The sequence below is a fragment of the Salvelinus fontinalis genome, chromosome 36 (genome assembly GCF_029448725.1).
Source record: "Salvelinus fontinalis isolate EN_2023a chromosome 36, ASM2944872v1, whole genome shotgun sequence".
Lineage (NCBI taxonomy): Eukaryota > Metazoa > Chordata > Actinopteri > Salmoniformes > Salmonidae > Salvelinus > Salvelinus fontinalis.
The window spans coordinates 433046-460814 of NC_074700.1; the positions used below are offsets into that span (position 1 = coordinate 433046).

The following is a 27769-nucleotide window of genomic DNA, read 5'->3' on the forward strand; positions in this document are numbered from 1 at the left end:
CCTGCGCGGGTCCGTTGCAACGCAATTTCTGGACTGACAAAACGGAGATAAATGAGGGACAACTGTTCATTATCTCTGAATGAAAGAACGTCAGGATGACAGCAGAAATGTTTCCTAAGGAGAAGACCATTGATCTTCGGAAAAAGCACATTGGGTAAGACATCGATTTTTTTTATAGCCTGTAGGCTACTGTGTTTAATACTGAAATGTCTTCCAAATTCTGCACTGGTTGCTGAGACTATAAGAAAGTATTTTACATGTAATTACAATAAAGCTATATCACAGGTACTTTCTATTTCGGAACATTCAAATAATGCATGTACTTTTTATCGAATGTGTATGCCATAAGTAATGCCTGACAGAGAACGTTGAGTCCTTTCTCAAATCGAGAGTTAACGTTACCGACATGCCACACAATAACTTGAGATACGTGTCATCTCTTGTCTCAAACCAGAAGTGAAAGAACATGGTCTAACTGAAATAGGATACTTTTTTAAGTTCCCTTCTTTTCTACACAACAATTATATTTTACTTAAAAGGTATAGGTTATCGTGACTTTATGCGCGCTATTAGCAACGGTAATGATGCTCTTTTATTATATAAGCTGACAGGGAAGCCTAAGGATAGTGGTTGGCTATGCTTTATTTTGAGACCAACATAAGTAACCTTATTCATTTTACTGAATTGCATTTCGAATAAAGAAGGTTCTTTTTGTTAAAGACAACAAGTCAATCTTAGTATATTTGCCTCCTATATTTAAGTACACTTATTTCTAGTTATGCCTAGATTTCTTGCCCTTTATGGCACAGGAGGTAGTGAGTGCACATTTCCCTGCAACCAAGAACCACATTGACCACCATGACCACCAATTGCTACAGTATCAATATATTAAGACTCAGTTCTCTTTCAGTCCATCATGTAAGGTGTTCTTCAGCCACGATCCCATCAAGATTGTGCGAGCCAAAGGCCAGTACATGTATGACGACAATGGTGTGCGATACTTGGACTGCATCAACAACGTTGCACACGGTGAGCGCTGGCACAAACACATTATTCACTTACATAGACAGTGACATCACACACTCACCACAATGATTTTAGTGTAGAACATGATATGGTTACAGGATCTGATGGAGAAACTGACAGATGTATTGCACACTAAGTTTGCTAGCTTTTGAGTGATTAAACCAAATAGAAATTCATGTACAGTACCAGTCAAAAGTTTGGACACACCTACTCATTCCAGGATTTGTCTTTATTTTTACTATTTTCTACATTGTAGAATAATAGTGAAGACATCAAAACTATTAAATAACACATAAGGAATCATGTAGTAACCAAAAAAGTGTTAAAGAAATCAAAATAGGCAAAGAGTTCAAATAAGCAAAGAGAAACGACAGTCCCATCATTACTTGAAAACATGAAGGTCGGTCAATACGGAAAATGTCAAGAACTATGAAAGTTTCGTTAAGTGCAGTTGCAAAAACCATCAAGCGCTATAATATGGACTTGTTCTTTTACCAAATAGGGCTATCTTCTATATACCAACCCTACCTTGTCACAACACAACTGATTGGCTCAAAAGCATTAAGGAAATAAATTCCACAAATGTACTTTTAATAAGGCACACCTGTTAATTGAAATGCCTTCCAGGTGACTACCTCATGAAGCTGGTTGAGAGAATGCCAAGTGTGGAAAGCTGTCATCAAGGCAAAGGGTGGCTACTTTGAAGAATCTCAAATATAAAATATGTTTTGATTTGTTTAATACTTTTTTGTTTACTACATGATTCTATATGTGTTATTTAATAGTTTTGATGTCTTCACTACTATTCTACAATGTAGAAAATAGTAAAAATAAAGAAAAGCCCTTGAGTGAGTAGGTATGTCCAAACTTTTGATTGGTACTGTATTTCCATGCAAGAGCAACACAATGACAGTTTGTAAAGTATTACCCCTTTCCCTCATCACTACCTAATATCAGGAAGCCAACACTTCTGCAGCCCAGCAGAATGATACAAAAAATTGGACTGATTCCAATTGTATGATTGTCATTAACTTGAACACCAATTCTATGGTTGTGTGCTTGACTCCCCAGTGGGTCACAGTCACCCAATGGTGGTGAAGGCTGGGGCTGAACAGATGGAGCTACTGAATACTAACTCACGCTTCCTGCATGATAACCTTGTCCAGTACGCCCAGAGGCTGCAGGCTACTCTACCTGAAAAGCTCTCTGTCTGCTACTTTGTCAACTCAGGGTATGTACATGGTCATTTCAGTCGATGATTTTAACCAGTGCCTTCAGAAAGTGCTCCTGAGTGTCGCAGCGGTCTAAGGCACTGCATCTTAGTGCTTGAGGTGTCACTACAGACACCCTGGTTTGAATCCAGGCTGTATCACAACCGGCCGTGATTGGGAGTCCCATAGGGTGGCACACAATTGGGCCGGTGTAGGCAGTCATTGTAAATAAGAATTTGTTCTTAACTGACTTGCCTAGTTAAATAAAATGTAAAAAAAGACTATTAACAACTCTTGCCCTTTTCCAATTGTTGTGTTACAGCCTGAATTTAAAAGGATTAAAATGTATTTGTTTGTCACTAGCCTACACACAATACCCATCATGTCAAAGTGAAACTATGTTTTTCCAAATTTTTCTAAATTAATTAAAATTGAAAAGTCAATAAGTATTTAACCCCTTCATTATGGCAAGCCTAAATAAGTTCAGGGGTAAACATTTGCTTAACAAGTCACATAATAAGTTGCATGAACTCACTCTGTGTGCAATAATATTGTTTAACAGGATTTTTGGATGACTACCTCACCTCTGTACCCCACACATACAATTATCTGTATGATCCCTCAGTCGAGCAATTCATTTCAAACACAGATTAAACCACAAAGACCAGAGAGATTTTCCAATGAGAGAAGGGCACCTATTGGTACAGCAGATGGGTAAAAATGAAAAAAGCAGACATTGAATATCCCTTTGAGCATGGTGAAGTTATTAATTACACTTTGGATGGTGTATCAATACACTTAGTCACTATAAAGATACAGGCGTCCTTCCTACCCCATTTGCCGGAGAGGAAGGAAACCGCTCAGGGATTTCAAAATGAGGCAAATGATGACTTTAAAATAGTTACAAGGTTAAATGGTTGTAATAGGAGAAAACTTAGGATGGATCAACAACATTGTAGATACTCCACAATGCTAACTAATTGACAAAGTTAAAAGAAGGAAGCCTGTACAGAATAAAAATATTCCCAAACATGCCTCCTTCTTGTAATAAGTCACTAAAGTAAAACGGCAAAAAATGTGGCAAAGAAATTAACTTTATTTCCTGAATACAAAGTGGTATGTTCAGAGCAAATCCAACACAACACATCACTGAGTACTACTCTTCATATTTTCAAGCATAGTGTTTGCTGCATCATGTTATGTCTATGCTTGTTAATGATTGGGGGGGGGGAGGAGGGTTTAGGATTAAAAAAATAACGGAATGGAGCTAAGCACAGGCAAAATCCTAGAGGAAAACTAGGTTCAGTCTGCTTTCCACCAGTCACTGGGAGATGAATTCACCTTTCAGCAGGACAATAAATAAAACACAAGGCCAAATCTACACTGGAGTTGCTTACCAAGAAGACAGTGGATGTTCCGGAGTGGCCGAGTTACAGGTTTTACTTAAATCTACAAACTGAAAATGGTTGTCAATGATTAACAACTAATTTGACAGAGCTTGAAGAATTTAGAAAATAATAATGGCAACAATTTCTAAAAACATGTTTTCACTTTGTAATTATGTGGTATTGTCTGTAGATGGGTTAGGGAAAGGAAATCTATTTAATATATTTGGAATTCAAGCTGTAACACAGCAAAATGTGGAGTCAAGGTATATGAATACTTTCTGAAGGCACTGTATATCTCTGCAGGTGATCTTTCTATCTGGTCATAATCACTGATATAGATCCCCCTCCACCCTCTGGTGGTATGGATAACTTATTATTATGTCTCCAGAGAAACCTATATTCAAATAAAGGTCCTATCTATCAAATGACTAAAGTGGAATTAGGTGTTTTTGGCTGCGGTCAAAATGACCCCAAAGGACTTTTTAAAAAGTCCATATTGGGCTCCCGAGTGGCGCAGTGGTTCAAGGCACTGCAAGAGGTGTCACTACAGACCCTGGTTCAATTCCAGGCTGTATCACAATCAGCCGTGATTGGGAGTCCCATAGGGCGGCGCAGAATTGGCCCAGCGTCGTCCCGGCTGGGGTAGACCGTCATTGTAAATAAGTATTTGTTCTTGTTTCACTTGCCTAGTTACATTAAATAAAAATATTGGTACAGAAACACTAAACAATTATTTTGATTTATGAAGAACAAGTTGATTGACAAAGTCATGAAACAATGGAGCAGTTTAATAAACCACCATTCAGCTATGATAACAAAATGCCTCTGGGGTCAAAATGATAGTATGAGGGTGGTTTGTGAACACAAACATTGTATCTACTTCTTGTGAACAATTACCATTTTTTGCATCAAGAGCTCAGCTCAATAACAGATAAGCACTGAGCCAAAGATAAAAGAATTTGCAAACACTCACTGGCATTTTGAAATATGGCATTACCATTACAAAAATCAAGGTTTCTCAAACTCTGTCCAAAGTTACAGTAACATGTGTGTGTAAACAGGCAGACAGATAGAGACAGACATACAGACAGACTGAAAGACAGAGTTTAGCAGGACTGAACATCACAGAGAAAGGGAAAAGGATAGAGAAGCCAACCCGTGCAGATCTTCTATGAGGTCTGGAACAGTGTCAAGTCCCAGCTATGGGCTTTGGAATGCACACACGTGCAATGTTAAGGACACCTCTCAGAACTGGTCTAGACACCGGGTCCTTACACGTGACAGGTAGGGACAACCTGTTATTCTGCAACAAAAAAAAAACCTTTGACCTGTATTCATAACAAAGTACAGAGTAAAAAAGAAAAACTTTGAAACTGATACTTTGATGTTTTCTGATTTTAGGTTAAACAACACTCTTTTTGCTTCAAGGCAAAACCATGTTTGAATAATGCCGCGTTCATGTGCTAGTCTGAACTAGGAAACTCCTACATGTCTGGTTTGCTAACTGTTTGTAGTTATACAACGTTCAACCAGTTAGCAAGTCGGAAATGTCAGTTTCTCCAGAGTTTTGACGAGCACGTGAATGAGTCATTGGTATGCAGTTGAGTTTCTTTTACTTCTACCCAGTAAATATTGCTTTATTGATTGAATGAATCTAAGCACATATCCCTAGTGAAAATTTGGTTTTGCTTGCTAAACTTTCACAAACTGGCTTTGACTTGGCAAACATAGTTGAAAGTGTATAAATTGGCCCTATTCATCTCAAGAAGCACTAGATGGAGAACCAGTGCCAGAACTCTGCTACCTCATATCCACATGTAATTGCTACATAGTGATATCAATTACAGACAGCATATTTTGTCAGTCGTTTTTAAGATTAGACATTGTGGTGGACAAGGCTGCTATTTGTGTATCAAGATTATGTTAAACCCAGCAACATGGTCAGAAGATGTGTGAGTGTGCATGTGAGTGTACAAAAAAGCTTTTGCTCTAATGATACAATGTTTCTATCTGTCATTTGTTATAACAAAACCCCAATGTAAACATAAATTAGGATTTATTTTACATCTATAGGGTTTATATGCATCTAAAGCTGTTATGTTTTAATGTCCCATTTGACTTTCCTGTGTTTTATGTACAGTAATTATCCATACTATGAGGTTGGAATAATACTGTGAAATGTAGAAAATTATGAATTACACATTTTAGTGTAAGAGCTGTTTGAATAGACTGCCTGATATTTCAGCCAGTTTTGGTGGGATGGAGTTTTGGCCTGCCTGGTGACATCACCAGGTGGTAAATTAGTTAAAAGACCAATAAGAAAGAGTGTTCCAAATCTCTCAGCCAAGATCAGCTCGTTTTCAGTTTTCCCCTCCCCACACAGACCACTCCCAGCTAAATTCTTGCTTGAGAAATTGCTCTTTGCTAAGAAGCTGTTTTTGGACATTTTTGGAAACTTGAATTGAAAACAGGCATATTTTTTTGATATTGATATAAAAGTTTGATATTAAGATTTTAAAAAACTGCTTCATTGGACCTTTAAGCCAATTTCCTGCAACTCTACAATGTTTCTATGTAGCTGAGAGAATTTGACTATTTTAAAGCAAATTTCATGAGATTTTACATATTCTGCCATGGAGCTGAGAGAAAATGTTCAAAAAAAACATTTGGTCATTTAGCAGACACTCTTATCCAGAGCAATTTACAGGAGCAATTAGTGCCTTGCTTGAGGGCACAGACCGATTTTTCACAGAGTGGGCTCAGTGATTCAAACCAGCAACCTTTCCATTACTGGCCCAAGACTCTTAACCACTGAACCACCCATGTTGCAATTTTAAAGCACATTTCCTGCAATTCTATGCATCTCGCTATGGCTAATGCTGTGTTCTTATGCTCAAGCATAATAACCAAATCAAAACTGCTAAATTCATTGTTTTGGGAATTTTGAATTCTAGCTTTTATTTTGGTGATTGTTAGTTCTCAAAGATGATATTATAAAAAATATATAGGTCTATTATATTTTATACATACTTTATATCTGGTTTTAGTTTAAGTTTACACTGAAACACATTTCCATCCCAAAAATGTATAAAAAATAATATTATAATATCTTTTTTTACATTGTTTGTAAAAAATGACAGAAAAACCTCTGTAATGCGAAGATGGTATGGTTATCCAATAATTTGCAACAATAGATGGCCATTCTATCCCTTTATGCAGGGCTGTTAAATATAAACTCGTGTTCCTCTTAAACTCGTAACTGTGATATCCAGGGCCAAGCCTGTGTATTCTGTGGTGACTGTGTAACTGAAGTGAACTTTACCCTTTGAACTTCAGCTCTGAAGCCAACGACCTGGCGCTCAGACTGGCCTGGGAGTACACAGGCCACAAAGACATCATAACGTTGGACAAGTAAGTCAACACTGTGGGTGTAGGCATTTGTGTTTGCGGCAAGGGAAAAGTTTGCACTTGTTATATTATAGGGAGAATAAAACATAAAAGAACAGAAGGTCAAATGGAAAACCAGGATCTGATCTTAATGTAAAAAAGAAGTGTAAATACAGAGTTTAAAAAGTTGTCTCTCTCCAATAATAACATCTGCATACTTTGCACATTTGCAAATTCTTTGTAAGTTGTTCTCTCTAGAGCAGTAAAAACACTAACTAACCCAGACTCGTCTTAGATAATATGCCATCTGGTCCAAATGTTAATTATTCTGCTAACGTGATTTTTTGTGTGATCTAAATGTGCATATGTGTTAGAGAATTCTATGATCAATGTTCACTTAGAACACATCATTAACCGAATTTACTCTAGATTTCATTGAGAATCTGGTATTTCATCTGTCACCATCAGTGTTTTCAAATTTATCCATGTTCCTCTATTTGCAGTGCATATCACGGCCATGTGTCATCGCTCATTAACATCAGCCCTTATAAATTTCATCAGCTGGCCAATGCAGAGCAGAGTAAATCTGTTCACGTGGTGAGTATCCCTGTCCGTCTGCCACCGCAGAATGAAAACATCATGACTCAACGTGCTCCATTGGATTTGACAGGGTAGTGTGTGAAACAGGCATAGTGAAGTAGGAAGCAATCCCACAGGTCATGTTCCTGTTCTTATTCTGATAAGATACATACTGTTTTAAGGCACCATTTCTCTTTGATGCAGCGATAAAGTGGCATAGTGTGTTCCTAAGATCAGTCACCTGTTTCCCTTGATGTTATAGATGAAGTCTGATGTGGCTGGTTGTAGAATATCCTCCTATAATGTTACATGCTACGTGAACTAAGTCAGCCTGTCTCACCACCTTATATGGATTATTAATGTGGGTTGATATGAGAAATCGTCTTACTAAACTGAGAACCGGAACATCTAGCAACACTTATTTTCAACCGCAAGATAGAATATGTACATACTGTATCTCACGTTTGTACTAATTTAATTACTTACCAACTCAAATTTGTAGCTTGCTTGTAAAACAGTATGGTCTCAGTTCTGTTTGAGCCATCACGTGTCACTCCTTGTCACTCATTTGTCAGGAGTTGACATCATAGCACAAACATATCTGGAACCACGCTAATGTTTGAATAGCCTACCCAGGAGTGAAAGTAGGCCGGTCCGGTAGGGGTTTACTGGCAAAATAAATTGTGGGTGTACATCATACCGGTAAAACATGAGCATATCACAAGAATTGAAACAAAGATGGCAAGAAATCTGTAGGCTATTACACCATCATTTATCATTACCACCTATCAGTCACATGAACATTTTTTAGAATGGACTTGAAAATGGGTGGTATACGCGCCAAAATGCGGTGTGGTTCAAGGTGAACAATCCAATTTTGCCAAGACAGAGAGGACTGGCTGGAACCGAGACGCACATAGGTGCACACAGCAGTGGACGCATCAATCAATTCAGGCTACAAGTGTGCCTAATGGCAATCGCCAAATGTCATTTCACTTTTTGGTGTCTCTTTCCATTCAGCAAATGGCAGGTGCACAGTGAACTGTTTTAGATAGTGGAATTATTTTAGAGTGGTGAATGTTCGCAGGTTGCCTACTTTTTTAAGTGATTTGTTTGACAATTAGATGAAAACATCATGCCTGGTTGTGTTCATGCCACATTAATAGTTATACATTTTTACAGTTAAATGACATATCTTTAAAAAAAAAAGTGTACATGCACACATACAGTTCGTAAGTTTACTTACACTTAGGTTACATACACTTGTTTTTCAACCACTCCATAAATTTCTTGTTAACAAACTATTGTTTTGGCAAGTCGGTTAGGACATTAATCTTTGTGCATGACACAAGTAATTTTTCAAACAATTGTTTACAGACAGATTATTTCACTTATAATTCACTGTATCACAATTCCAGTGGGTCAGAAGTTTACATACACTTAGGTTGGAGTCATTAAAAACTTGTTTTTCAACCACTCCATAAATTTCTTGTTAACAAACTATAGTTTTGGCAAGTCGGTTAGGACATTAATCTTTGTGCATGACACAAGTAATTTTTCAAACAATTGTTTACAGACAGATTATTTCACTTATAATTCACTGTATCACAATTCCAGTGGGTCAGAAGTTCACATACACTAAGTTGACTGTGTCTTTAAACAGCTTGGAAAATTCCAGAAAATAATGTCATGGCTTTAGAAGCTTCTGATAGGCTAATTGACATAATTTTAGTCAATTGGAGGTGTACCTGTGGATGTATTTCAAGGCCTACCTTCAGACTCAGTGCCTCTTTGCTTGACATCATGGGAAAATCAAAAATAAATCAGCCAAGACCTCAGAAAAAAAATTGTAGACCTCCACAAGTCTGGTTCATCTTTGGGAGCAATTTCCAAACGCCTGAAGATACCACGTTCATCTGTACAAACAAAAGTACGCAAGTAAACACCATGGAACCACGCAGCCGTCATACCGCTCAGGAAGGAGATGCGTTCTGTCTCCTAGAAATCAACGTGTTTTGGTGCGAAAAGTGCAAATCAATCCCCGAACAACAGCAAAGGACCTTGTGAAGATGCTGGAGGAAACCGGTACAAAAGTATCTATATCCACAGTAAAACCAGTCCTATACCAACATAACCTGAAAGGCCGCTCAGCAAGGAAGAAGCCACGGCTCTAAAACCACCATAAAAAAGAAAGCCAGACTACGGTTTGCAACTGCACATGGGGACGAAGATCGTACTTTTTGGAGAAATGACCTCTGGTCTGATGAAACAAAAATAGAACTGTTTGGTCATAATGACCATCGTTATGTTAGGAGGAAAAAGGGGGAGGCTTGCAAGCCGAAGAACACCATCCCAACTGTGAAGCACGGGGGTGGCAGCATCATGTTGTGGGGGTGCTTTGCTGTAGGAGGGACTGGTGCACTTCACAAAATAGATGGCATCATGAGGCAGGAAAATGATGTGGATATATTGAAGCAACATCTCAAGACATCAGTCAGGAAGTTAAAGCTTGTTTGCAAATGGGTCTTCCAAATGGACAATGACCCCAAGCACACTTCCAAAGTTGTGGCAAAATGGATTAAGGACAACCAAGTCAAGGTATTGGAGTGGCCATCACAAAGCCCTGACCTCAATCCCATAGAAAATGTGTGGGCAGAACTGAAAAAGCATGTGCGAGCAAGGAGTCCTACAAACCTGACTCAGTTACACCAGCTCTGTCAGGAGGAATGGGCCAAAATTCACCCAATTTATTGTGGGAAGCTTGTGGAAGGCTACCCGAAACGTTTGACCCAAGTTAAACAATTTAAAGGCAATGCTACCAAATACTAATTGAGTTTAAGTAAACTTCTGACCCACTGGGAATGTGATGAAAGAAATAAAAGCTGAAATAAATCATTCTCTCTACTATTATTCTGACATTTCACATTCTTAAAATAAAGTGGTGATCCTAACTGACCTAAAACAGGGAATTTTTACTGGGATTAAATGTCAGGAATTGTGAAAAACTGACTTTAAATGTAGTTGGCTAAACTTCAGACTTCAACTGTCGGAGTTCCAATACCGGGAAGAAATTAAATCTACTCTCACCCCTGAGCACTATGCTGCTGTATGCTAGATCCAAGCATCCCTAAATTCATTGCTCTTTAGACTGATTGCTCAGATGGTTTTTCACATCCTGTGCTTTTTTGAAATATGTTCCAACTGTGTTCTTTCACCCCTTCACCTAGGCTCTGAGCCCTGACCTCTACAGAGGCAACTATAGACAAGACCATCCAGACCCCGCCACAGCATATGCCGATGACGTCAACAATCTTATACAGAAAGCCCATGAGAAAGGACACAAGGTACAAAATAAAAATGGTGTCATATTCTGGGTTACCTAACCTAGAGAATCTGATGCCTACAAATAGGGCAGGGCGATGTGGACTAAAAATAATTTCACAATTTTGTCAAATTTATGGGCGATTCACGATATGAATTTTAAAAAATGTAACGTTTTCTCTAATAAGCTTTGACGCAAAACATTGAAAGTCAGTACACTGCATGTAAAATTATACCTAGGCTAAAATATATCATTTCCACAACCATAAGACCTACTAATAATTTAATTATTTTATCAAAATAGTTTAACCTGCTTTTTTGCAATAATCACTGATCTAACTTTCAAGTCTGTCTATGAAAATCCCATTTCTGTTAGAAATCTAACCCGAACCATGCACAATGCACTTCCTGTAGCAGGCATTATAGAAAATTAACACAGATATCATAAACAATCTCTCAAGTACAAGCCCACGTGCTAGTGAGTAGCCAGCTAATCTTTATATGTAAAGTCAACTTGTATCTATTTGCTTGCTAACAAGGTAGAACAGTTGAACTGTTATGAGTACACCCTCCTGTCCGTCTCCAACTGTTTGAACAACATAGCCCGCTCACTTTGTTAAGATAAGTTGCCTACCTGGTTATAATGATTATTTTTCAGAATGAGAACACATTTCCAATTCCTGATATAAATGCATCTTTAAATGCTCATTGGGCATTCATAAAACACAGACTAAACAGCTAGCACATGACAGTCTGTGGCTAAAATGCTACTAGCAGTGAGCATACATTTTCCACAATCATGTTCATTGATACTCTCGTTATAGTGTACCACAGTATGAGTCATAATACCCATAAAACCTAGCGGTCAAACAGGGAAATGGTTCTAATCGTTTTTCCACCATTAATTTTTCCCATGAGGGATTTTAGAAACATTTAAAATAAGGGCTGTGTTCCGTGTAGGCTTATCCTGGCGTGACATTTTGATAACCGTGTAAATATCTCTAGGACAAGGTGACTTATCAATATATTTGCCTGTATTTTGCCCCCCAAAATGAATTAGCTGCTAATGTAGTTATCATAAATGCTACAAATGCCATGACGATCTGGACGAGACTGCAGAATCTAGGCTAAAGCAAAGAATCTCTGAATGAACTATCTGATGTTACCTAAATGTAGTAATTAATACATTGGCTACACTTCTTTAAATAGACAATTCTGTGAACTGTCATGTGCAAGTTTTAAATTGACACAATACCTATTAGCAAAGGTGTCAGCTAGAGATGACGTGCAGGAGCTTGCAGGGATTTGTAGTTTTGCATGATGTCTACTTTGATGCTAATTAGCATTTTAAAATCTGTAAATAGAGCCAAATACAGTATACAATGCTTTTGGAAAGTATTCAGACCCCTTGACTTTTTCCACATTTTGTTACCTTACAGCCTTATTATAAAATGGATTAAATAAATAAAAATGCTCAGCAATCTACACACAATGCCCCATAATGACAAAGCGAAAACAGGTTTCTAGAAATGTTTGCACGTTTATAAAAAAAATACAAAACAGAAATACCTTATTTAAGTATGCTATGAGACTCGAAATTGAGCTCATGTGCATCCTGTTTCCATTGATCATCCTTAGAGATGTTTCTACAACTTGATTGGAGTCCACCTGTGGTAAATTGAATTATATCACATTTACATACAGTACCAGTCAAAATGTTGGACACACCTACTCAGTCCAGAGTTTCTTTATTTTTACAATGTTCTACATTGTAGAATAATAGTGAAGACATCAAAACTATGAAATAACACATATGGAATCATGTAGTAACCAAAAAAGTGTTTTATTTTATATTTGAGATTCTTCAAAGTAGCCACCCTTTGTCTTGATAAATGAATCACGCTTCACCATCTGGTAGTCAGACGGACGAATCTGGGTTTGGCGGATGCCAGGAGAACGTTACCTGCCCCAATGCATAGTGGCAACTGTAAAGTTTGGTGGATGATAGATAATGGTTTGGGGCTGTTTTTCATGGTTCGGCTTGGCCCCTTAGTTCCAGTGAAAGGAAGTCTTAACACTACAGCATACAATGACATTCTAGACGATTCTGTGCTTCCAACTTTGTGGCAACAGTTTGGGGAAGGCCCTTTCCTGTTTAAGCATGACAAGGCCCCCGTGCACAAAGCGAGGTCCATACAGAAATGGTTTGTCGAGATCGGTGTGGAATAACTTGACTGGCCTTCACAGAGCCCTGACCACAACCCCATTAAACAACTTTGGGATGAATTGAAACGCCGAGCCCCAGGCTTAATCGCCCAACACCAGCAATAATTTAAGTTTTCGTCTATTACAGTAAAATAAGTGTTTCTGTGTCCATATGACCGATTCTGTTGGACCAAACTTCAAATGCAAATATGAAGTTTAAACTGCTTGTTGTCAAAGAGAAAGATCTTTCGTCTTTGTTGTTGTGAGTGGCAGGGGGAGGGGCTTGGTGTTAGTGTGGGAAGGTGCACAGTCCAGATAGCACAGAAGGATCGAAGGAGACGAGACCAAAAAGACAGAACGCTCATAAAAACAACAAAAAATTAAAACTTTGATTCTTGCGATACAGGAATTTGGAACATTGTGCTAAAACACATTCAAATGAATCTAATTAATGATATATATTTCCCAGCCCTACCTGCAAATCTACTGAATATATCTCATAATTATAAGCAGTAATTGCTGAACTTAAAGGCGCAATATGAAGATATCACTCCGCCAATGTCTGGTTGCTAAAATTCTAAAATGTTCGCCTAATTTCAGTTTATGTGGCAAAACAAGCAATGTTACTATTTATTTTTGTACCTTTATTTTAACAGGGAGTCCATTTGAGACCAAGGCCTCTTTTACAAGGGATTCCTGCATATACACAATTTACAATGAATAGTGTAAAGAATCATTGTACCAACTCTAAACCGCTGTGAAATATCTTTTCAATAGCCAATAATATCATATTTTCAGCTGTTTGAAGCTGGTGTACCAAAAATACACAAAAACGAAGCATAGAATGGATCTCTCTTATCAGACTTGCTTTCAATGAGAATGACTGATCTTTAACTCACATTTCTTTGTGAATGTGGTTGGGTCACGCACAAAGCTACATTTCACCCCTTTAATATTTGTGACTCACCACATAGATTCGGTCTTATGTAGCATAATGTGAAATTGTGTTTTTTTTTACATTTGATGAAAGTAAAGACTAAGAGCTACAAAATGGTATATCATACACTGCATTTGAGGAACAATGGGAAAGTAATTATGCTTTGAAAGTTGATCAACTTGTAAACTCACTTTTGAGAAAATTACCTTTGAATGTTTTGGTATCTAGTGAAGAGCACTTCTTTGTCTACACCCATTCAGCATCGTTCACACCCTCTTAAGCTTTAGCCCCACCCAACTTGTTTCCCTCTCGGAGCGCACACTTGACACACTGACCGATGATTTGTTTACATCTGGATAACATGAAAACAGCCTAACCAGCTCTGCTGGAAACAATTTCATTACTCTTTTTTTTACGTTTACTGACACCGGCCATATTCAATGGGTGTTGTACACACGTCACATAACGTTAGCTAACGAGCGAGCCAGCTAACGTTAGCTAGTTAACCAACCATGAACAAAGTGCCAACAATGCCTAACATTAGGCTCTTACTAGAAAAGCAAACGGCTCTGGGAAACAAATAATAACATCAGCTAGGGAGCCAGCTACACTTTAGCTTGAAATGAAACCACTTTCTGTCAAAATTAAAAATGTGTAATATCTGAAAATGTAGCTAGCTAACGCTAGACTATCTTACCTGTATACATCATCATGCATGATGGATGTGTCTCCCTGTCAGGAATGCCATACCATGTTTGCCCTTAGTTTGAAGATGTAATCCGGAGACAGGTGTTTTCTCCATCTCTTTAGCTATCGTACTGTAATTCCACGGATTTCAAAACTTGATCCTCCAGAAAGTGGAGAGCAACAATTATGCAGCCCCACTACACAATACATTTTTTTAAAAGCCGTGTTCAACAGGATTACCAACACAGACTGACGAGCTCAAATAGACAGAAGCCTTGAATATGGCAGACCAATTCGAACTCCTCTCTCGGCATGTCCAGCCCACTCATTATCTCAGTCAATCATGGCTAGTGGGAAGGTTGCAACTTTTTCTGTGGCTTAACCAATAAGGCTTGCAATTTAGCAATTGTATTCGTATTCACAGATGGCATACAAGTTTGTAATTAAGGCACATGGAAGTTCACATGTTCCAGAAGGCATTTCTGCCAAAAAACGCATTTTGACCCAAAACATTTTTTACGTTCAAACGGCTCCCCTGTGAAGTTGTGACTTGTGACATACACCTAGTTTCCTGAATCGTGACCCACTACCTGGATTCGGTCCTATGTAGTAAAATTTGAAATTGTGTTTTTTACATTGGATAAAAGTAGAGACTCCGAGCTAGAAAATGGTATATCATACACTGCAGTTGAGGAACAATGAGAAAGTCATTATTTTTTGAAAGTTTATAAACTTGTAACCCCACTTTTGAATGTTTTGGTACACCTACTGGAGACCTCTTCTTTGTCTACACTCATTCAGCTTTGTTCACACCCTCTAAAACCCCACCCATCTCTTTAAGGATTCACAGTGTAGTAAACAACCAAAGATTTCAAGACTAAAAGTTGTGAAAGTAGTAGCAAAAATATGTATTACAAATAAACTTTATCTTGTCCTTGGCCTATATCGTAATCTGACTTTGGTGCAGGTCATTTTGTTCATCCCATTACCGTCTCTGGTAAACACACACTATACCAAATAAAATCTAAGTTTATTTGTCACATGAACAGGATACAGAAGGTGTAAACGGTACAGTGAAATGGTTACTTGCATAGTGGAGTCTTTTGTTTAGACATGTAGCTAGCTAGCTCGCTAAACAATGAACCACAATCTCGAATAGCGAGGCAGCCAACTAACTTTAGCTAGCTAGCTAACAGTACGCTTTAACTTGCAATTAAAACGACTTTCTGACTAAATTAGAAACGTATAACATCTGAAAGTGTAGCTAGATTCTTACCTGTAAACATGGATGAACGCTCCTACCTCTGTCATGGATGCCATGATTGCCTTTAGTTTAATGATGCAATCCGGAGACAGGTATTTTATAAAACTGCCTTCTTTCTGTGTTCTCTTTGTGAACTCTCCGCATTTGGCAATCATCTCTCTGCTTCCACTGGGCATTCCACTGATTTCAAAACTCGGTCAACTTCTTCCGTGACAACGACACCGTTTATTCCCCACCATTGTCATCAGAAGACTCTACCATGTCAAATCAAATCCAATCAGTTTATTTGTCACTTGCGCTGAATACAACAGGTGTAGACCTTAGAGTGAAATGCTTACTTACAGGCTCTAACCAATAGTGCAAAAAAGGTATTAGGTGAACAATGGGTAGGTGAAGAAATAAAACAACAGTAAAAAGACGGGCTATATACAGTAGCGAGGCTATAGAAGTAGCGAGGCTACATACAGACACCGGTTAGTCAGGCTGATTGAGGTAGTATGTACATGTAGATATGGTTAAAGTGACTATGCATATATGATGAACAGAGAGTAGCAGTAGTGTAAAAGAGGGGTTGGTGGGTGGTGGGTGGGACACAATGCAGATAGCCCGGTTAGCCAATGTGCGGGAGCACTGGTTGGTCGGCCCAATTGAGGTAGTATGTACATGAATGTATAGTTAAAGTGACTATGCATATATGATAAACAGAGAGTAGCAGCAGCGTAAAAAGAGGGGTTGGGGGGGGGGGGGGCACACAATGCAAATAGTCCAGGTAGCCATTTGATTACCTGTTCAGGAGTCTTATGGCTTGGGGGTAAAAACTATTGAGAAGCCTTTTTGTCCTAGACTTGGCACTCCGGTACCGCTTGCCATGCGGTAGTAGAGAGAACAGTCTATGACTGGGGTCGCTGGGGTCTTTGACAATTTTTAGGGCCTTCCTCTGACACCACCTGGTGTAGAGGTCCTGGATGGCAGGCAGCTTAGCCCCAGTGATGTACTGGGCCGTACGCACTACCCTCTGTAGTGGCTTGCGGTCAGAGGCCGAGCAATTGCCGTACCAGGCTGTGATGCAACCAATCAGGATGCTCTTGATGTTGCAGCTGTAGAACCTTTTGAGGATCTCAGGACCCATGCCAAATCTTTTTAGTTTCCTGAGGGGGAATAGACTTTGTCGTGCCCTCTTCACGATTGTCTTGGTGTGTTTGGACCATTCTAGTTTGTTGTTGATGTGGACACCAAGGAACTTGAAGTTCTCAACCTGCTCCACTACAGCCCCATCGATGAGAATGGGGGCATGCTCGCTCCTTCTTTTCCTGTAGTCCATAATAATCTCCTTAGTCTTGGTTACGTTGAGGGAGAGGTTGTCTCTGACTTCCTCCCTATAGGCTGTCTCGTCGTTGTCGGTGATCAGGCCTACCACTGTTGTGTTGTCTGCAAACTTAATGATGGTGTTGGAGTCATGTGGCCATGCAGTCGTGGGTAAACAGGGAGTACAGGAGGGGACTGAGCACGCACCCCTGGGGAGCTCCAGTGTTGAGGATCAGCGTGGCAGATGTGTTGCTACCTACCCTCACCACCTGGGGGCTGCCCGTCTAGAAGTCCAGGATCCAGTTGCAGAGGGAGGTGTTTAGTCCCAGGATCCTTAGCTTAGTGATGAGCTTTGAGGGTACTATGGTGTTGAACGCTGAGCTGTAGTCAATGAATAGCATTCTCACGTAAGTGTTCCTTTTGTCCAGGTGGGAAAGGGCAGTGTGGAATGCAGTAGAGATTGCATCATCTGTGGATCTGTTTGGGCGGTATGCAAATTGGAGTGGGTCTAGGGTTTCTGGGATAATGGTGTTGATGTGAGCCATTACCAACCTTTCAAAGCACTTCATGGCTACAGGCGTGAGTGCTACAGGTCTGTAGTCATTTAGGCTGGTTATCTTTGTGTTCTTGGGCACAGGGACTATGGTGGTCTGCTTGAAACATGTTGGTATTACAGACTCAATCAGGGACATGTTGAAAATGTCAGTGAAGACACCTGCCAGTTGCTCAGCACATGCACGGAGCACACGTCCTGGTAATCCGTCTGGCCCCGCAGCCTTGTGTATGTTGACCTGTTTAAATGTCTGGTTCAATGAAAATGTTTTTACCTAAATCAGGGATTTACTCATTGTCTGATTCATTTTCAGAGATAGTCAGCATGGCACGATCATCCTCCAGAAAGTAGTCCATCACAACTTTCTCCCACTGAGCTTTATTGATAGTGCTATTAACTTCAAGGCAGCAATGTTAAGAGCAGTAGCAAAACTTTGTAGGTTTTTCATGATATCTTTAAAACAAATCAGCAATAGACAGGATTATCCACACATACTTAGCAGCTCATGTTATAGACAGAAGCATGTTACATGGCAGACCGATCCGAACATCTCTCAGCATGTCCAGCCCATCCATTATCTCAGCCAATCATGGCTAGCGGGAAGGTTCCTGTATTTTTCCATGGCTAAACCAACTAGGCTTGTTATTTAACAATTGTATTCCTATTTACAGATGGCATACAAGTTTGTTATTAAGGCATATAAAAGTTCACATGTTCCATCAGGCATTTCTGCCAGAAAACATTTTTATATGCCTCTCCTGTGAAGTAGTGATGTGAGACATACACCGAGTTTCTTGAAACGGGTCACATTTATCTACAGTAGATGGCATTCTGTCTAGGCTTTAGGTACCTGTACAGAATGTCTGCAAGATGTGGTCTTCAAATCTGGACTGTACTTCTAAGTTCTTCTCATGTTTTGTAGTCCAGTGTTGATTTTCTTTACATAAAATAGCCTAATTATTTACCCATCACACGATGTAGAACATTGGAGGTGCTCAGTTCTGGTGAGCTCCTGCCTAAATCAAGAACTGCCCATACACAAAGGAAGTTGCCTGTTTTTGCCCGTTTTTCCCCCAACACAGGCAATAATAATTGTATCTTCCACCCCTCCTTCTTTTTTCCCTCCCGTCTTTCCTATCTCTTCTCTTGCTGTTTCTCCCACTCTCAGGTCAGGGCCGAGAATGGGCTGCATAGAGGAACTCCACAGATCTACCTGTCCCCTGGTTACACTGATTTACAGGGGCTCTTGTGGGGCTTCCCAGGGCCAATGACACTGGCAGGCTTAACCCTCTGTTCCAGGAAAAACCTGGGAGATCCACAGCCAAATCCAATGGAAGGTCCCATCTTTACTTTCTGACATCAGTCATTCCCAGTTCAGTAGCAAGATGGAAGTGATGGCAGCCCTAGAAGGCAAAGAGATGGAAATGGATGGATTACAATGCAGTTCTCCCAGAAGACAAAGCCAGCCTAATGGACCTTTTGCTGTATGATGCAGTCTCATCTTATCCCTTTAACCATATCTTTTTCATCTTGTTGCTATTGAGCTTTAAGGCTTAGTGAGATTGTTTTCTTCCTGGCTGGGAGTGGCTAAATGTTAGCCAAAAAGTGAGACTCCACTGTTATGAAAAAGGGGAGAGAGGAATTCACAGGTTCATAGACCTGGGACACTACCTTGGACAAGTCTTTCCCCTATCTGTATGTGTTGACATAAGGGGAGACATGGTGTTGGGTCTGATGTGCTCTTCTCTTGTGCAGGTTGCTGCTTTTATTGCAGAGTCGCTGCAGAGTTGTGGTGGGCAAGTCATCCCGCCTGCAGGCTACTTCCAGAAAGTGGCGCAGTATGTACCAAGAGACTGCATTTACTCACTATAAGACCTAATTTACACCTGTTATTTTTGGATTGCGATTGGACCATTGCCACACTGAATTTGGGTGTTATAAGATGCATTGTGATCTGATTGGCAATCTTATAATTTTTTGTTGGGAATTGGCTAACATTTACATTTTTGTTATTTAGGAAAGAGCACGAGGCAACTTTTAATTTGATTTATTTTTGTGTTGCAAGTAAATACATTTGTTGTTTTGTAGCTGAAAAATTGCAGCAGTGTGTGTGTGTGTGCACGAGTACTTCCATACCACTGCACTGTTCCTCTCCCCCACAGACATGTTCACCGGGCTGGTGGCCTATTCATCGCTGACGAGGTGCAGGTGGGATTTGGCCGTGTTGGCACCCACTTCTGGGCCTTCCAGCTACAGGGAGAAGACTTTGTGCCTGACATTGTCACGATGGGTAAACCCATCGGCAACGGGCACCCCATGTCATGTGTGGTCACCACAAGAGAGGTAGCAGAGGCCTTCAAGAACTCTGGCATGGAGTACTTCAACACGGTAAGAGGATTCGCAACCACGTGGTTACACAAACCGTCAAACGTTAACTTAACTGTTCCTAATGTTTGTACACTGTATTTACAATTAGTTAGCTTCACACTTTTGCTACCTACCAAACACTCCTTCCTTCAAGCTTGGAGGCAAGAAGGAAGGAGTGTTTTGTAGTCAGCAAAAGAGTGAAGCTAACTAATTGTAAATACACTGAGTGTACAAAACATTAGGAGCACATTCCTAATATTGAGTTCCCCCCCCCCCCCCCATGGCCCTCAGAACAGCCTCAATTCATCGGGGCATGGACACTACAAGGTGTCGAAAGCATTCCACAGGGATGTTGGCTCATGTTGACTCCAATGCTTCCCACAGTTGTGTCAAGTTGGCTGGATGTCCTTTGGGTGGTGGACCATTCTTGATACACACAGGAAACTGTTGGGCGTGAAAAACCCAGCAGTGTTGCAGTTCTTGACACTTCGATACCCTGTTCAAAGGCACCTAAATATTTTGTCTTTCCCATTCACCCTCTGAATGACACACATACACAATCCATGTCTTAATTATTTCAAGGCTTAAAAATCCTTATTTGACCTGTCTCCTCCCCTTCAACAACACTGATTGAATTGGATTTAACAAGTGGCATCAATAAGGTATCATAGCTGTCACCTTGATTCACCTGGTCAGTCTATGTCATGGAAAGAGCAGGTGTCCTTTATGTATATAAAAAAGTATATAAATATATACTCAGTATAAATGTAAATAGGTGAAATTTAGCTAATTTGGCCAATTCCCAGCAGATTTGTCTTCCAGTTGTACATGACCTGACTGTTTTTTGCAACTTGGATTTCCCAGTTTGGCGGTAACCCTGTGTCCTGTGCCATTGGCCTTGCTGTGCTGGACGTGATTGAGAAAGAGGATCTCCAAGGCAACGCGCTGCGGGTGGGGGGCTACCTGACACGACTGCTGGAGCAGCAGAAGGAGAAGCATCCACTGGTGGGGGATGTCAGGTACACACACACACGCACACACACTGCACCGTCCATAACTGCAGGGCTTTCCAGAGGGTGGTGCGGGCAGCACAACGCATCACCGCACTGCCAGCCCTAGACATCTTCGGCACCCACTGTCACAGGAAAGCCAAGAAGATCATCAAGAACATCAGCCACCTAAGCCACGGCCTGTTCACCCCTCTATCGTCCAGAAGTCAAGGTCAGTACAGGTGCATCAAAGCTGGGACAGAGAGACTGAAAAACAGCTTCTATCGCAAGGCCATCAGACTGTTAGATAGCCATCACGAGCCGGCTTCCACCCAGTACCCTGCCCTGAACTTAGTCACTGTCACTAGTTGGCTACCACCCGGTTACTCATCCCTGGACCTTAGAGGCTGCTGCCCTATGTATTTCAAATCAGGTGCAGACCTTACAGTGAAATGCTTAGTTACAAGCCCCTAACCAGCAATGCAGTTTAAAAAAATACGAATAAGAAATAAAAGTAACAAGTAGTTATAGAGCAGCAGTAAAATAACAATAGCGAGACTATATACAGAGGGTACCGGTACAGAGTTAATGTGCGGGGGCACCGGTTAGTCGAGGTAATTGAGGTAATATGTACATGTAGGTAGAGTTATTAAAGTGACTATGCATAGATAATAACAGAGAACAGCAGCAGCGTACAAGGTGTGGGGAGGGGGGCAATGAAAATAGTCTGGGTAGCCATTCGATTAGATGTTCAGGAGTCTTATGGCTTGGGGATAGAAGCTGATTAGAAGCCTCTTGGACCTATACTTGGCGCTCCGGTACCGCTTGCCGTGCGGTAGCAGGGAGAACAGTCTATGACTAGGGTGGCTGGCGTCTTTGACAATTTTTAGGGCCTTCCTCTGACACCACCTGGTATAGAGGTCCTGGATGGCGGGAAGCTAACCTCTGTAGTGCCTGGCGGTCGGAGGCCGAGCAGTTGCCATACCAGGCAGTGATGCAACCAGTCAGGATGCTCTCCATGGTGCAGCTGTAGAACCTTTTGAGGATCTGAGGACCCATGCCAATCCTTTTCAGTATCCTGAGGGGGAATAGGTTTGTCGTGCCCTCTTCACGACTGTCTTGGTGTGCTTGGACCATGTTAGTTTGTTGGTGTTGTGGACACCAAGGAACTTGAAGCTGTCAACCTGCTCCACTACAGCCCCGTCGATGAGAATGGGGGCATGCTCGGTCCTCCTTTTCCTGTAGTCCACAATCATCTCCTTTGTCTTGATCACATTGAGGGAGAGGTTGTTGTCCTGGCACCACACGGCCAGGTCTCTGACCTCCTCCCTATTGGCTGTCTCGTCGTTGTCGGTTATCAGGCCTACCACTGTGTCATCGGCAAACTTAATGATGGTGTTTGAGTCATGCCTGGCTGTGCAGTCATGAGTGAACAGGGAGTACAGGACGGGACTGAGCACGCACCCCTAAGGGGCCCCTGTGTTGCGGATCAGCATGGCGGATGTGTTGTTACCTACCCTTACCACCTGGATGCGGCTCGTCAGGAAGTCCAGGATCCAGTTGCAGAGGGAGGTGTTTAGTTCCAGGGTCCTTAGCTTAGTCCCAATGGTCAGCCTGGTACGGCAACTGCACCGCCCTCAACCGCAAGGCTCTCCAGAGGGTAGTGCGGTCTGCACAACGCATCACCGGGCGGCAAACTACATGCCCTCCATGACACCTACAGCACCCGATGTCACAGGAAGGCCAAAAAGATCATCAAGGACAACAACCACCCGAGCCACTGCCTGTTCATACCGCTATCATCCAGAAGGCGAGGTCAGTACAGGTGCATCAAAGCTGGGACCAAGAGATTGAAAAACAACTTCTGTCTCAAGGCCATCAGACTGCTAAACAGCAATCACTAACTCAGAGAGGCTGCTGCCCACATTGAGACCCAATCACTGGACACTTTAATAAATGGATTTAATAGTGGTATCACTAGTCACTTTAAATAATGCAACTTTAATAATGTTTACATATCCTACATTACTCATCTCATATGTATATACTGTATTTCATACCATCTTTTGCATCTTGCCTATGCTGCACCTCCATCGCACATCCATATATTTATATGTACATATTCTTATTCCATCCCCTTACATTGTGTGTATAAGGTAGTCGTTGTGAATTTGTTAGATTACTTGTTAGATATTACTGCACTGTCAGAACTAGAAGCACAAGCATTTCATCCACTGGCAAGAGATATCAAGTAGGCCTACTCACTTAACTAAAGGGGAGAGAGGCTTATCATCTGAGCCTGATACTGACTCCCTCATATTGCAATAGCTTAGAGCTCTACACATTAACCATTGATCATGTATTTGGGTGTCACAGTTGTGTTTCAGTATTTGCAGATATACAACATGAATACTGTCTTTGGTCAGAAAAAAATAATAATTGGGTTTTAAACAATATGGTATTGTAAAGTTTTGGACAAGTAATAGCTGTAAATTTACACTGAATAATTTGACTTAAGTATTACAAAACATTTTGTGCATACTGAATAAACCACTGATCTATATACAAACATACACAATACCAATGCTTTTACCACTAGTAGTGATGGGCACCAAAATCAATAATTTGACATGGCAAGGCATATTGTGATATCGATTGATCCGTCCTGTTATCCTTCCCATTATGTAAAAATGCTAACTTGACTGTTACTGCATGCACAAAACCCTTCTTACAGGCTCTCAACTTAGCATGCTGATGTGCAATCAACGGTTGATAGGCTTCCCATTGTATTCAAACTGGTTGAGTAGGTTTTAGGCTCCTTTAGGAAAAGTCCATACTTATATCAGTTGCATTTTTCCAGTTGGTGCCTATCACTCACCACTACAATATGCCAATGTACATATCCAGTGTCAAATTACCCTGAAACCTATAGAGGATTCTTAGAAATGAAGCTGGTAACAACACATTCAACATGACAGAGGTTCACGAAAGCTCTGTGTGTGTGTCAGGGGTCAGACTGTGATGATGTAATGTCTGATAGGGGTCGTGGCCTGTTTGTTGGGGCGGAGCTTGTGAGAGATCGGGTGAAACTGACCCCTGCTACAGCGGAAGCCCAGGACATAATTTACAAGTGAGTGACTCATTTAGGCCATTTTTAGACATTTATAAAACTCGTTTTTATACTGTATTTTAGCATATGGTCAGTTTCTAAAATGAGATTAAACACAGTTTATAAAATGTCTGCACATTTATCAAGCCGTGCAAATCACACATAGAAGCATGTTTTATCAATTAGAATTATGTTAAATCAAATAGCACATTTTCAAATCAAGTATAAGGTTTTTAATTCACAATTAGCCATGGATTCCTACCCATTTTTTTAGGATCAAGTTCTATGAGAATTTTTGAGGCCCATGTTGGTTTAGGTTTCAAACATCACATGATACCGGTGATGTGTCGTATTGTAATGATCTCAATAAAAAAAAAAAAAATTGAGCAATGCAGAAGCACACATGAACTATGCGCAGTTATATGAGCATATTAAGACCAAAAATCGTTGGGCACCTCCTCCTAGTTGTAGTGTTAACACAACGGTTATGTAAACGTTTGGGCATACTCGTCATTGACAGCCATGGTCTCAACCCCAGTGTAATCGTGGCTATAGTTGGCTGTACTATAGTAAACTAAACTATAGTTTAGCACTTGGGGGATGGCCTCAAGTCAAGAAACATATCTTCTCTTGAAAATCTTAATTGTAATTGATCCAGAAGAGACTTGTAGACCCAGAACAGACATTGCAGTATGCTTGTTTCATTAGGACAAATATGGAGTTCCAAACTCTGTTTCCCCAGACTGAAGGAACAACACATCCTACTAAGTGCAGATGGTCCTCATCGCAATGTCCTCAAGTTCAAACCACCCATGTGCTTCTCTGAGGAGGACGCCGACATGGTCGTGGAAAAGATTGACCAGATTCTCACAGGTACTCTTAATGCCCCTCTGAGTTTGTGAGCTGTTGTCTGGAAAGTAGCAGAAACCACATCCTTCTTTCTCTTGTCCATTATTCAAAATGTTTGTAGTGTCATGTCACTGTGGTACCATGGCAAGACGTTTTATTATGATTCTTTTTTTTAACAGACATTGAGAAGGCGTTGGGGTTACAAATGCCCTCCACAGTACATACAGAGAATGGAAGCCGTAAGAGAAATGTAAGTCTGGCCTAGCTCCTTCCCCTCAATCTCTTAGGCATTCACATATCTAATTTTAGCAGTACCAGTGTGTCGCCACTGATTATGTAAATGTTATTGTTATTAATGTGATTTAAATGCTGGCTGAAATAATAGCACTGGACGAGTTTACCACAGTCAGTTTCACAATTGGGCTAACAGTAACGGGGTGGCAGGTAGGATAGTGGTTAGAGCGTTAGGTCAGTAACTGAAAGGTTGCTGGCTCAAATCCCCGAGCTGACAAGTTAAAAATCGGTCGTTCTGCCCCTGAAAAAGGCAGTTAACCCACTGCTACCCGGTAGGACGTCATTGTAAATAAGAATTTGTTCTCAACTGACTTGCCTAGTTAAATAAAGGTACAGTTTAAAAAACAGAGATAACAGTGGAATACAAATGTGTGATCACAAGATTTTACAGACTATACCCCTGGAAATATGGTTATCTGTAGCAGTACAATGATAACGCTGTGAAATAGTGGGAATGAGATGAGTTACCTGAGCAGGGGTTTGGCTGTATTTGAGTCAATATTTTATAAGAGAACTTTTGCCCTTTTCATATTTATTTGAATGCAAGCCATCCCTCTTGTAAAACTGGGGCTTCTCACAAAAGTGGTCAGAATTGTCAATGTACTCCAAATCCATTGAGAAATAGTAGCATTTAAGGCAGAAGAGATGACTACAGCATTCCGTGACCTATTCTTGGTAGCGGCCCGGAAATGAGAACCCGCTTGCCTGTCTCCTTTAACCGGCCTATAAGCCCTCTGAAGTCATATTTTACTAACATGAATGACTACTGTGTGAGCATTCAGGTGCTTCTCCATCACCACAGGGACCTGGTATTATTATAATATAGTATTATCTTTTCAGATCTGTGGACACAGAAGGTGTGTGGCAGCGTAAGCTTGTGGCAGCTTAATTGGGGAGAACGGGCTCGTGGTAATGGCTGGCGTGGAATCAGTGGAACGATATCAAATACATCAAACACATGGTTTCCAGGTGTTTGATGCCATTCCATTTGCTCCGTTCCGGCCATTATTATGAGCCCTTCTCACCTCAGAAGCCTCATGTGGTGGACACTGAAAGGGTGGGTGCTAGGGGAAAGAGCTAAAGGAAATGAAACCAGGAGAGAGAATGATGATACTGAGAATGCAGCAAACTGTTACACATACTGTATGCCTTCAGATTTATCCATATTGTTGCTTGCTGTTTGGGGTTTTAGGCTGGGTTTCTGTACAGCACTTTGAGATATCAGCTGATGTAAGAAGGGCTATATAAATACATTTGATTTGATTTGTTCTCATCATGTTCATTTGATCACAAGGTTCAACCTGAGGAAAACGGATGTCATCATTCAAATGGAATAAGCCATAGCCGTGATACGTCTCAACAGCATGCCTCTCAGCAAAACAAAAGGCTGAGGCCTTAATGGACTTGTGGAGTTTTGCTACTGTCTTATAAGACCTGAATAGTGTGCCCTGCGCACGTTTCACATGTTTCGATGGATAAAGGAAGCGACTTCATTCTCAAATCTATAATTACTTTTTATAAACATTTATAATATGTTAGTTACACATTGATGTTATAATCCTAATCTCAGGTACTTTGAAATGTGATTGGAAATTTGGACAGGCATGTATAAGGCCTGCTGTTCCTCTGTATAGAGACAGAATGCAGAGGAACTAGAAAGCCATATTGACATTTAGGAACAAACTTAATGTGCTAATGTCCAGGATGTCTTTAGAGTCATGCATTGATCCCTCACTGTGACTTCATATTAAATAGTAAATGACAATGATTACAAATGCTAACTTTTTCAAAGTATCATTATGAAATATAAAGAACATGATAGGAGGCCTACTGAAAACACTATAAAGTAGTATTGGCCATTGTCATGTTATTGCCCACATTTAGAGAGGTTCTTCAATGAAAGCGTTGTTCTACAAAAATGGCAAATAAACAATGCAGACAGGGAACGGAATTGTTGATCTTTGTGTCTAGCTGCCTCTTGTGTACATTGAAAGAAAATGCTGAGGAGCAGAGTTGGCTACACAGAAACCTTGGACAAGACATGGTGCACTGCTATGCTAATTGTGACAAGAACAAGTACCAAAACACTTAGTTAATAGCCCAGGCGTTTATTTGCTTAAATCACGCAACAATACAGGCGCTTATGAGAGACAGGCTTCTATTTTAGCTTTTGCACATTTGTATAGTTAATTGTTTAATACCAGCTTTTCTTGTACTAATATGTTTTCATTTGCACACCGTGTCACATTTATTTTGTCTTACTATGCCTGTATAAAATAAAATGCAACTTTTCTTTGA

General features: G+C 40.5%; 1 protein-coding gene across 3 annotated transcripts; it reads left to right on the forward strand.

The window, feature by feature from the left end:
- Window positions 1-27769, forward strand: etnppl (ethanolamine-phosphate phospho-lyase). Of its 3 annotated transcripts, XM_055900352.1 has the most exons (14): window positions 5-154; window positions 911-1029; window positions 2098-2257; window positions 6962-7036; window positions 7516-7609; window positions 10819-10935; window positions 19619-19701; window positions 20026-20251; window positions 21095-21249; window positions 24260-24349; window positions 25071-25201; window positions 25357-25427; window positions 26312-26528; window positions 26766-26853. In XM_055900352.1, the coding sequence occupies exons 1-13, from the start codon at window positions 96-98 to the stop codon at window positions 26342-26344; spliced, it is 1413 nt and encodes a 470-aa protein (XP_055756327.1). In that variant the 5' UTR covers window positions 5-95; the 3' UTR covers window positions 26345-26528; window positions 26766-26853. The 3 variants fall into 3 exon arrangements, with proteins under 3 accessions (XP_055756329.1, XP_055756327.1, XP_055756326.1); XM_055900351.1 differs by lacking the exon at window positions 26312-26528 and having other exon boundaries at window positions 10-154; window positions 26766-27769; XM_055900354.1 differs by lacking the exons at window positions 26312-26528; window positions 26766-26853 and having other exon boundaries at window positions 1-154; window positions 25037-25201.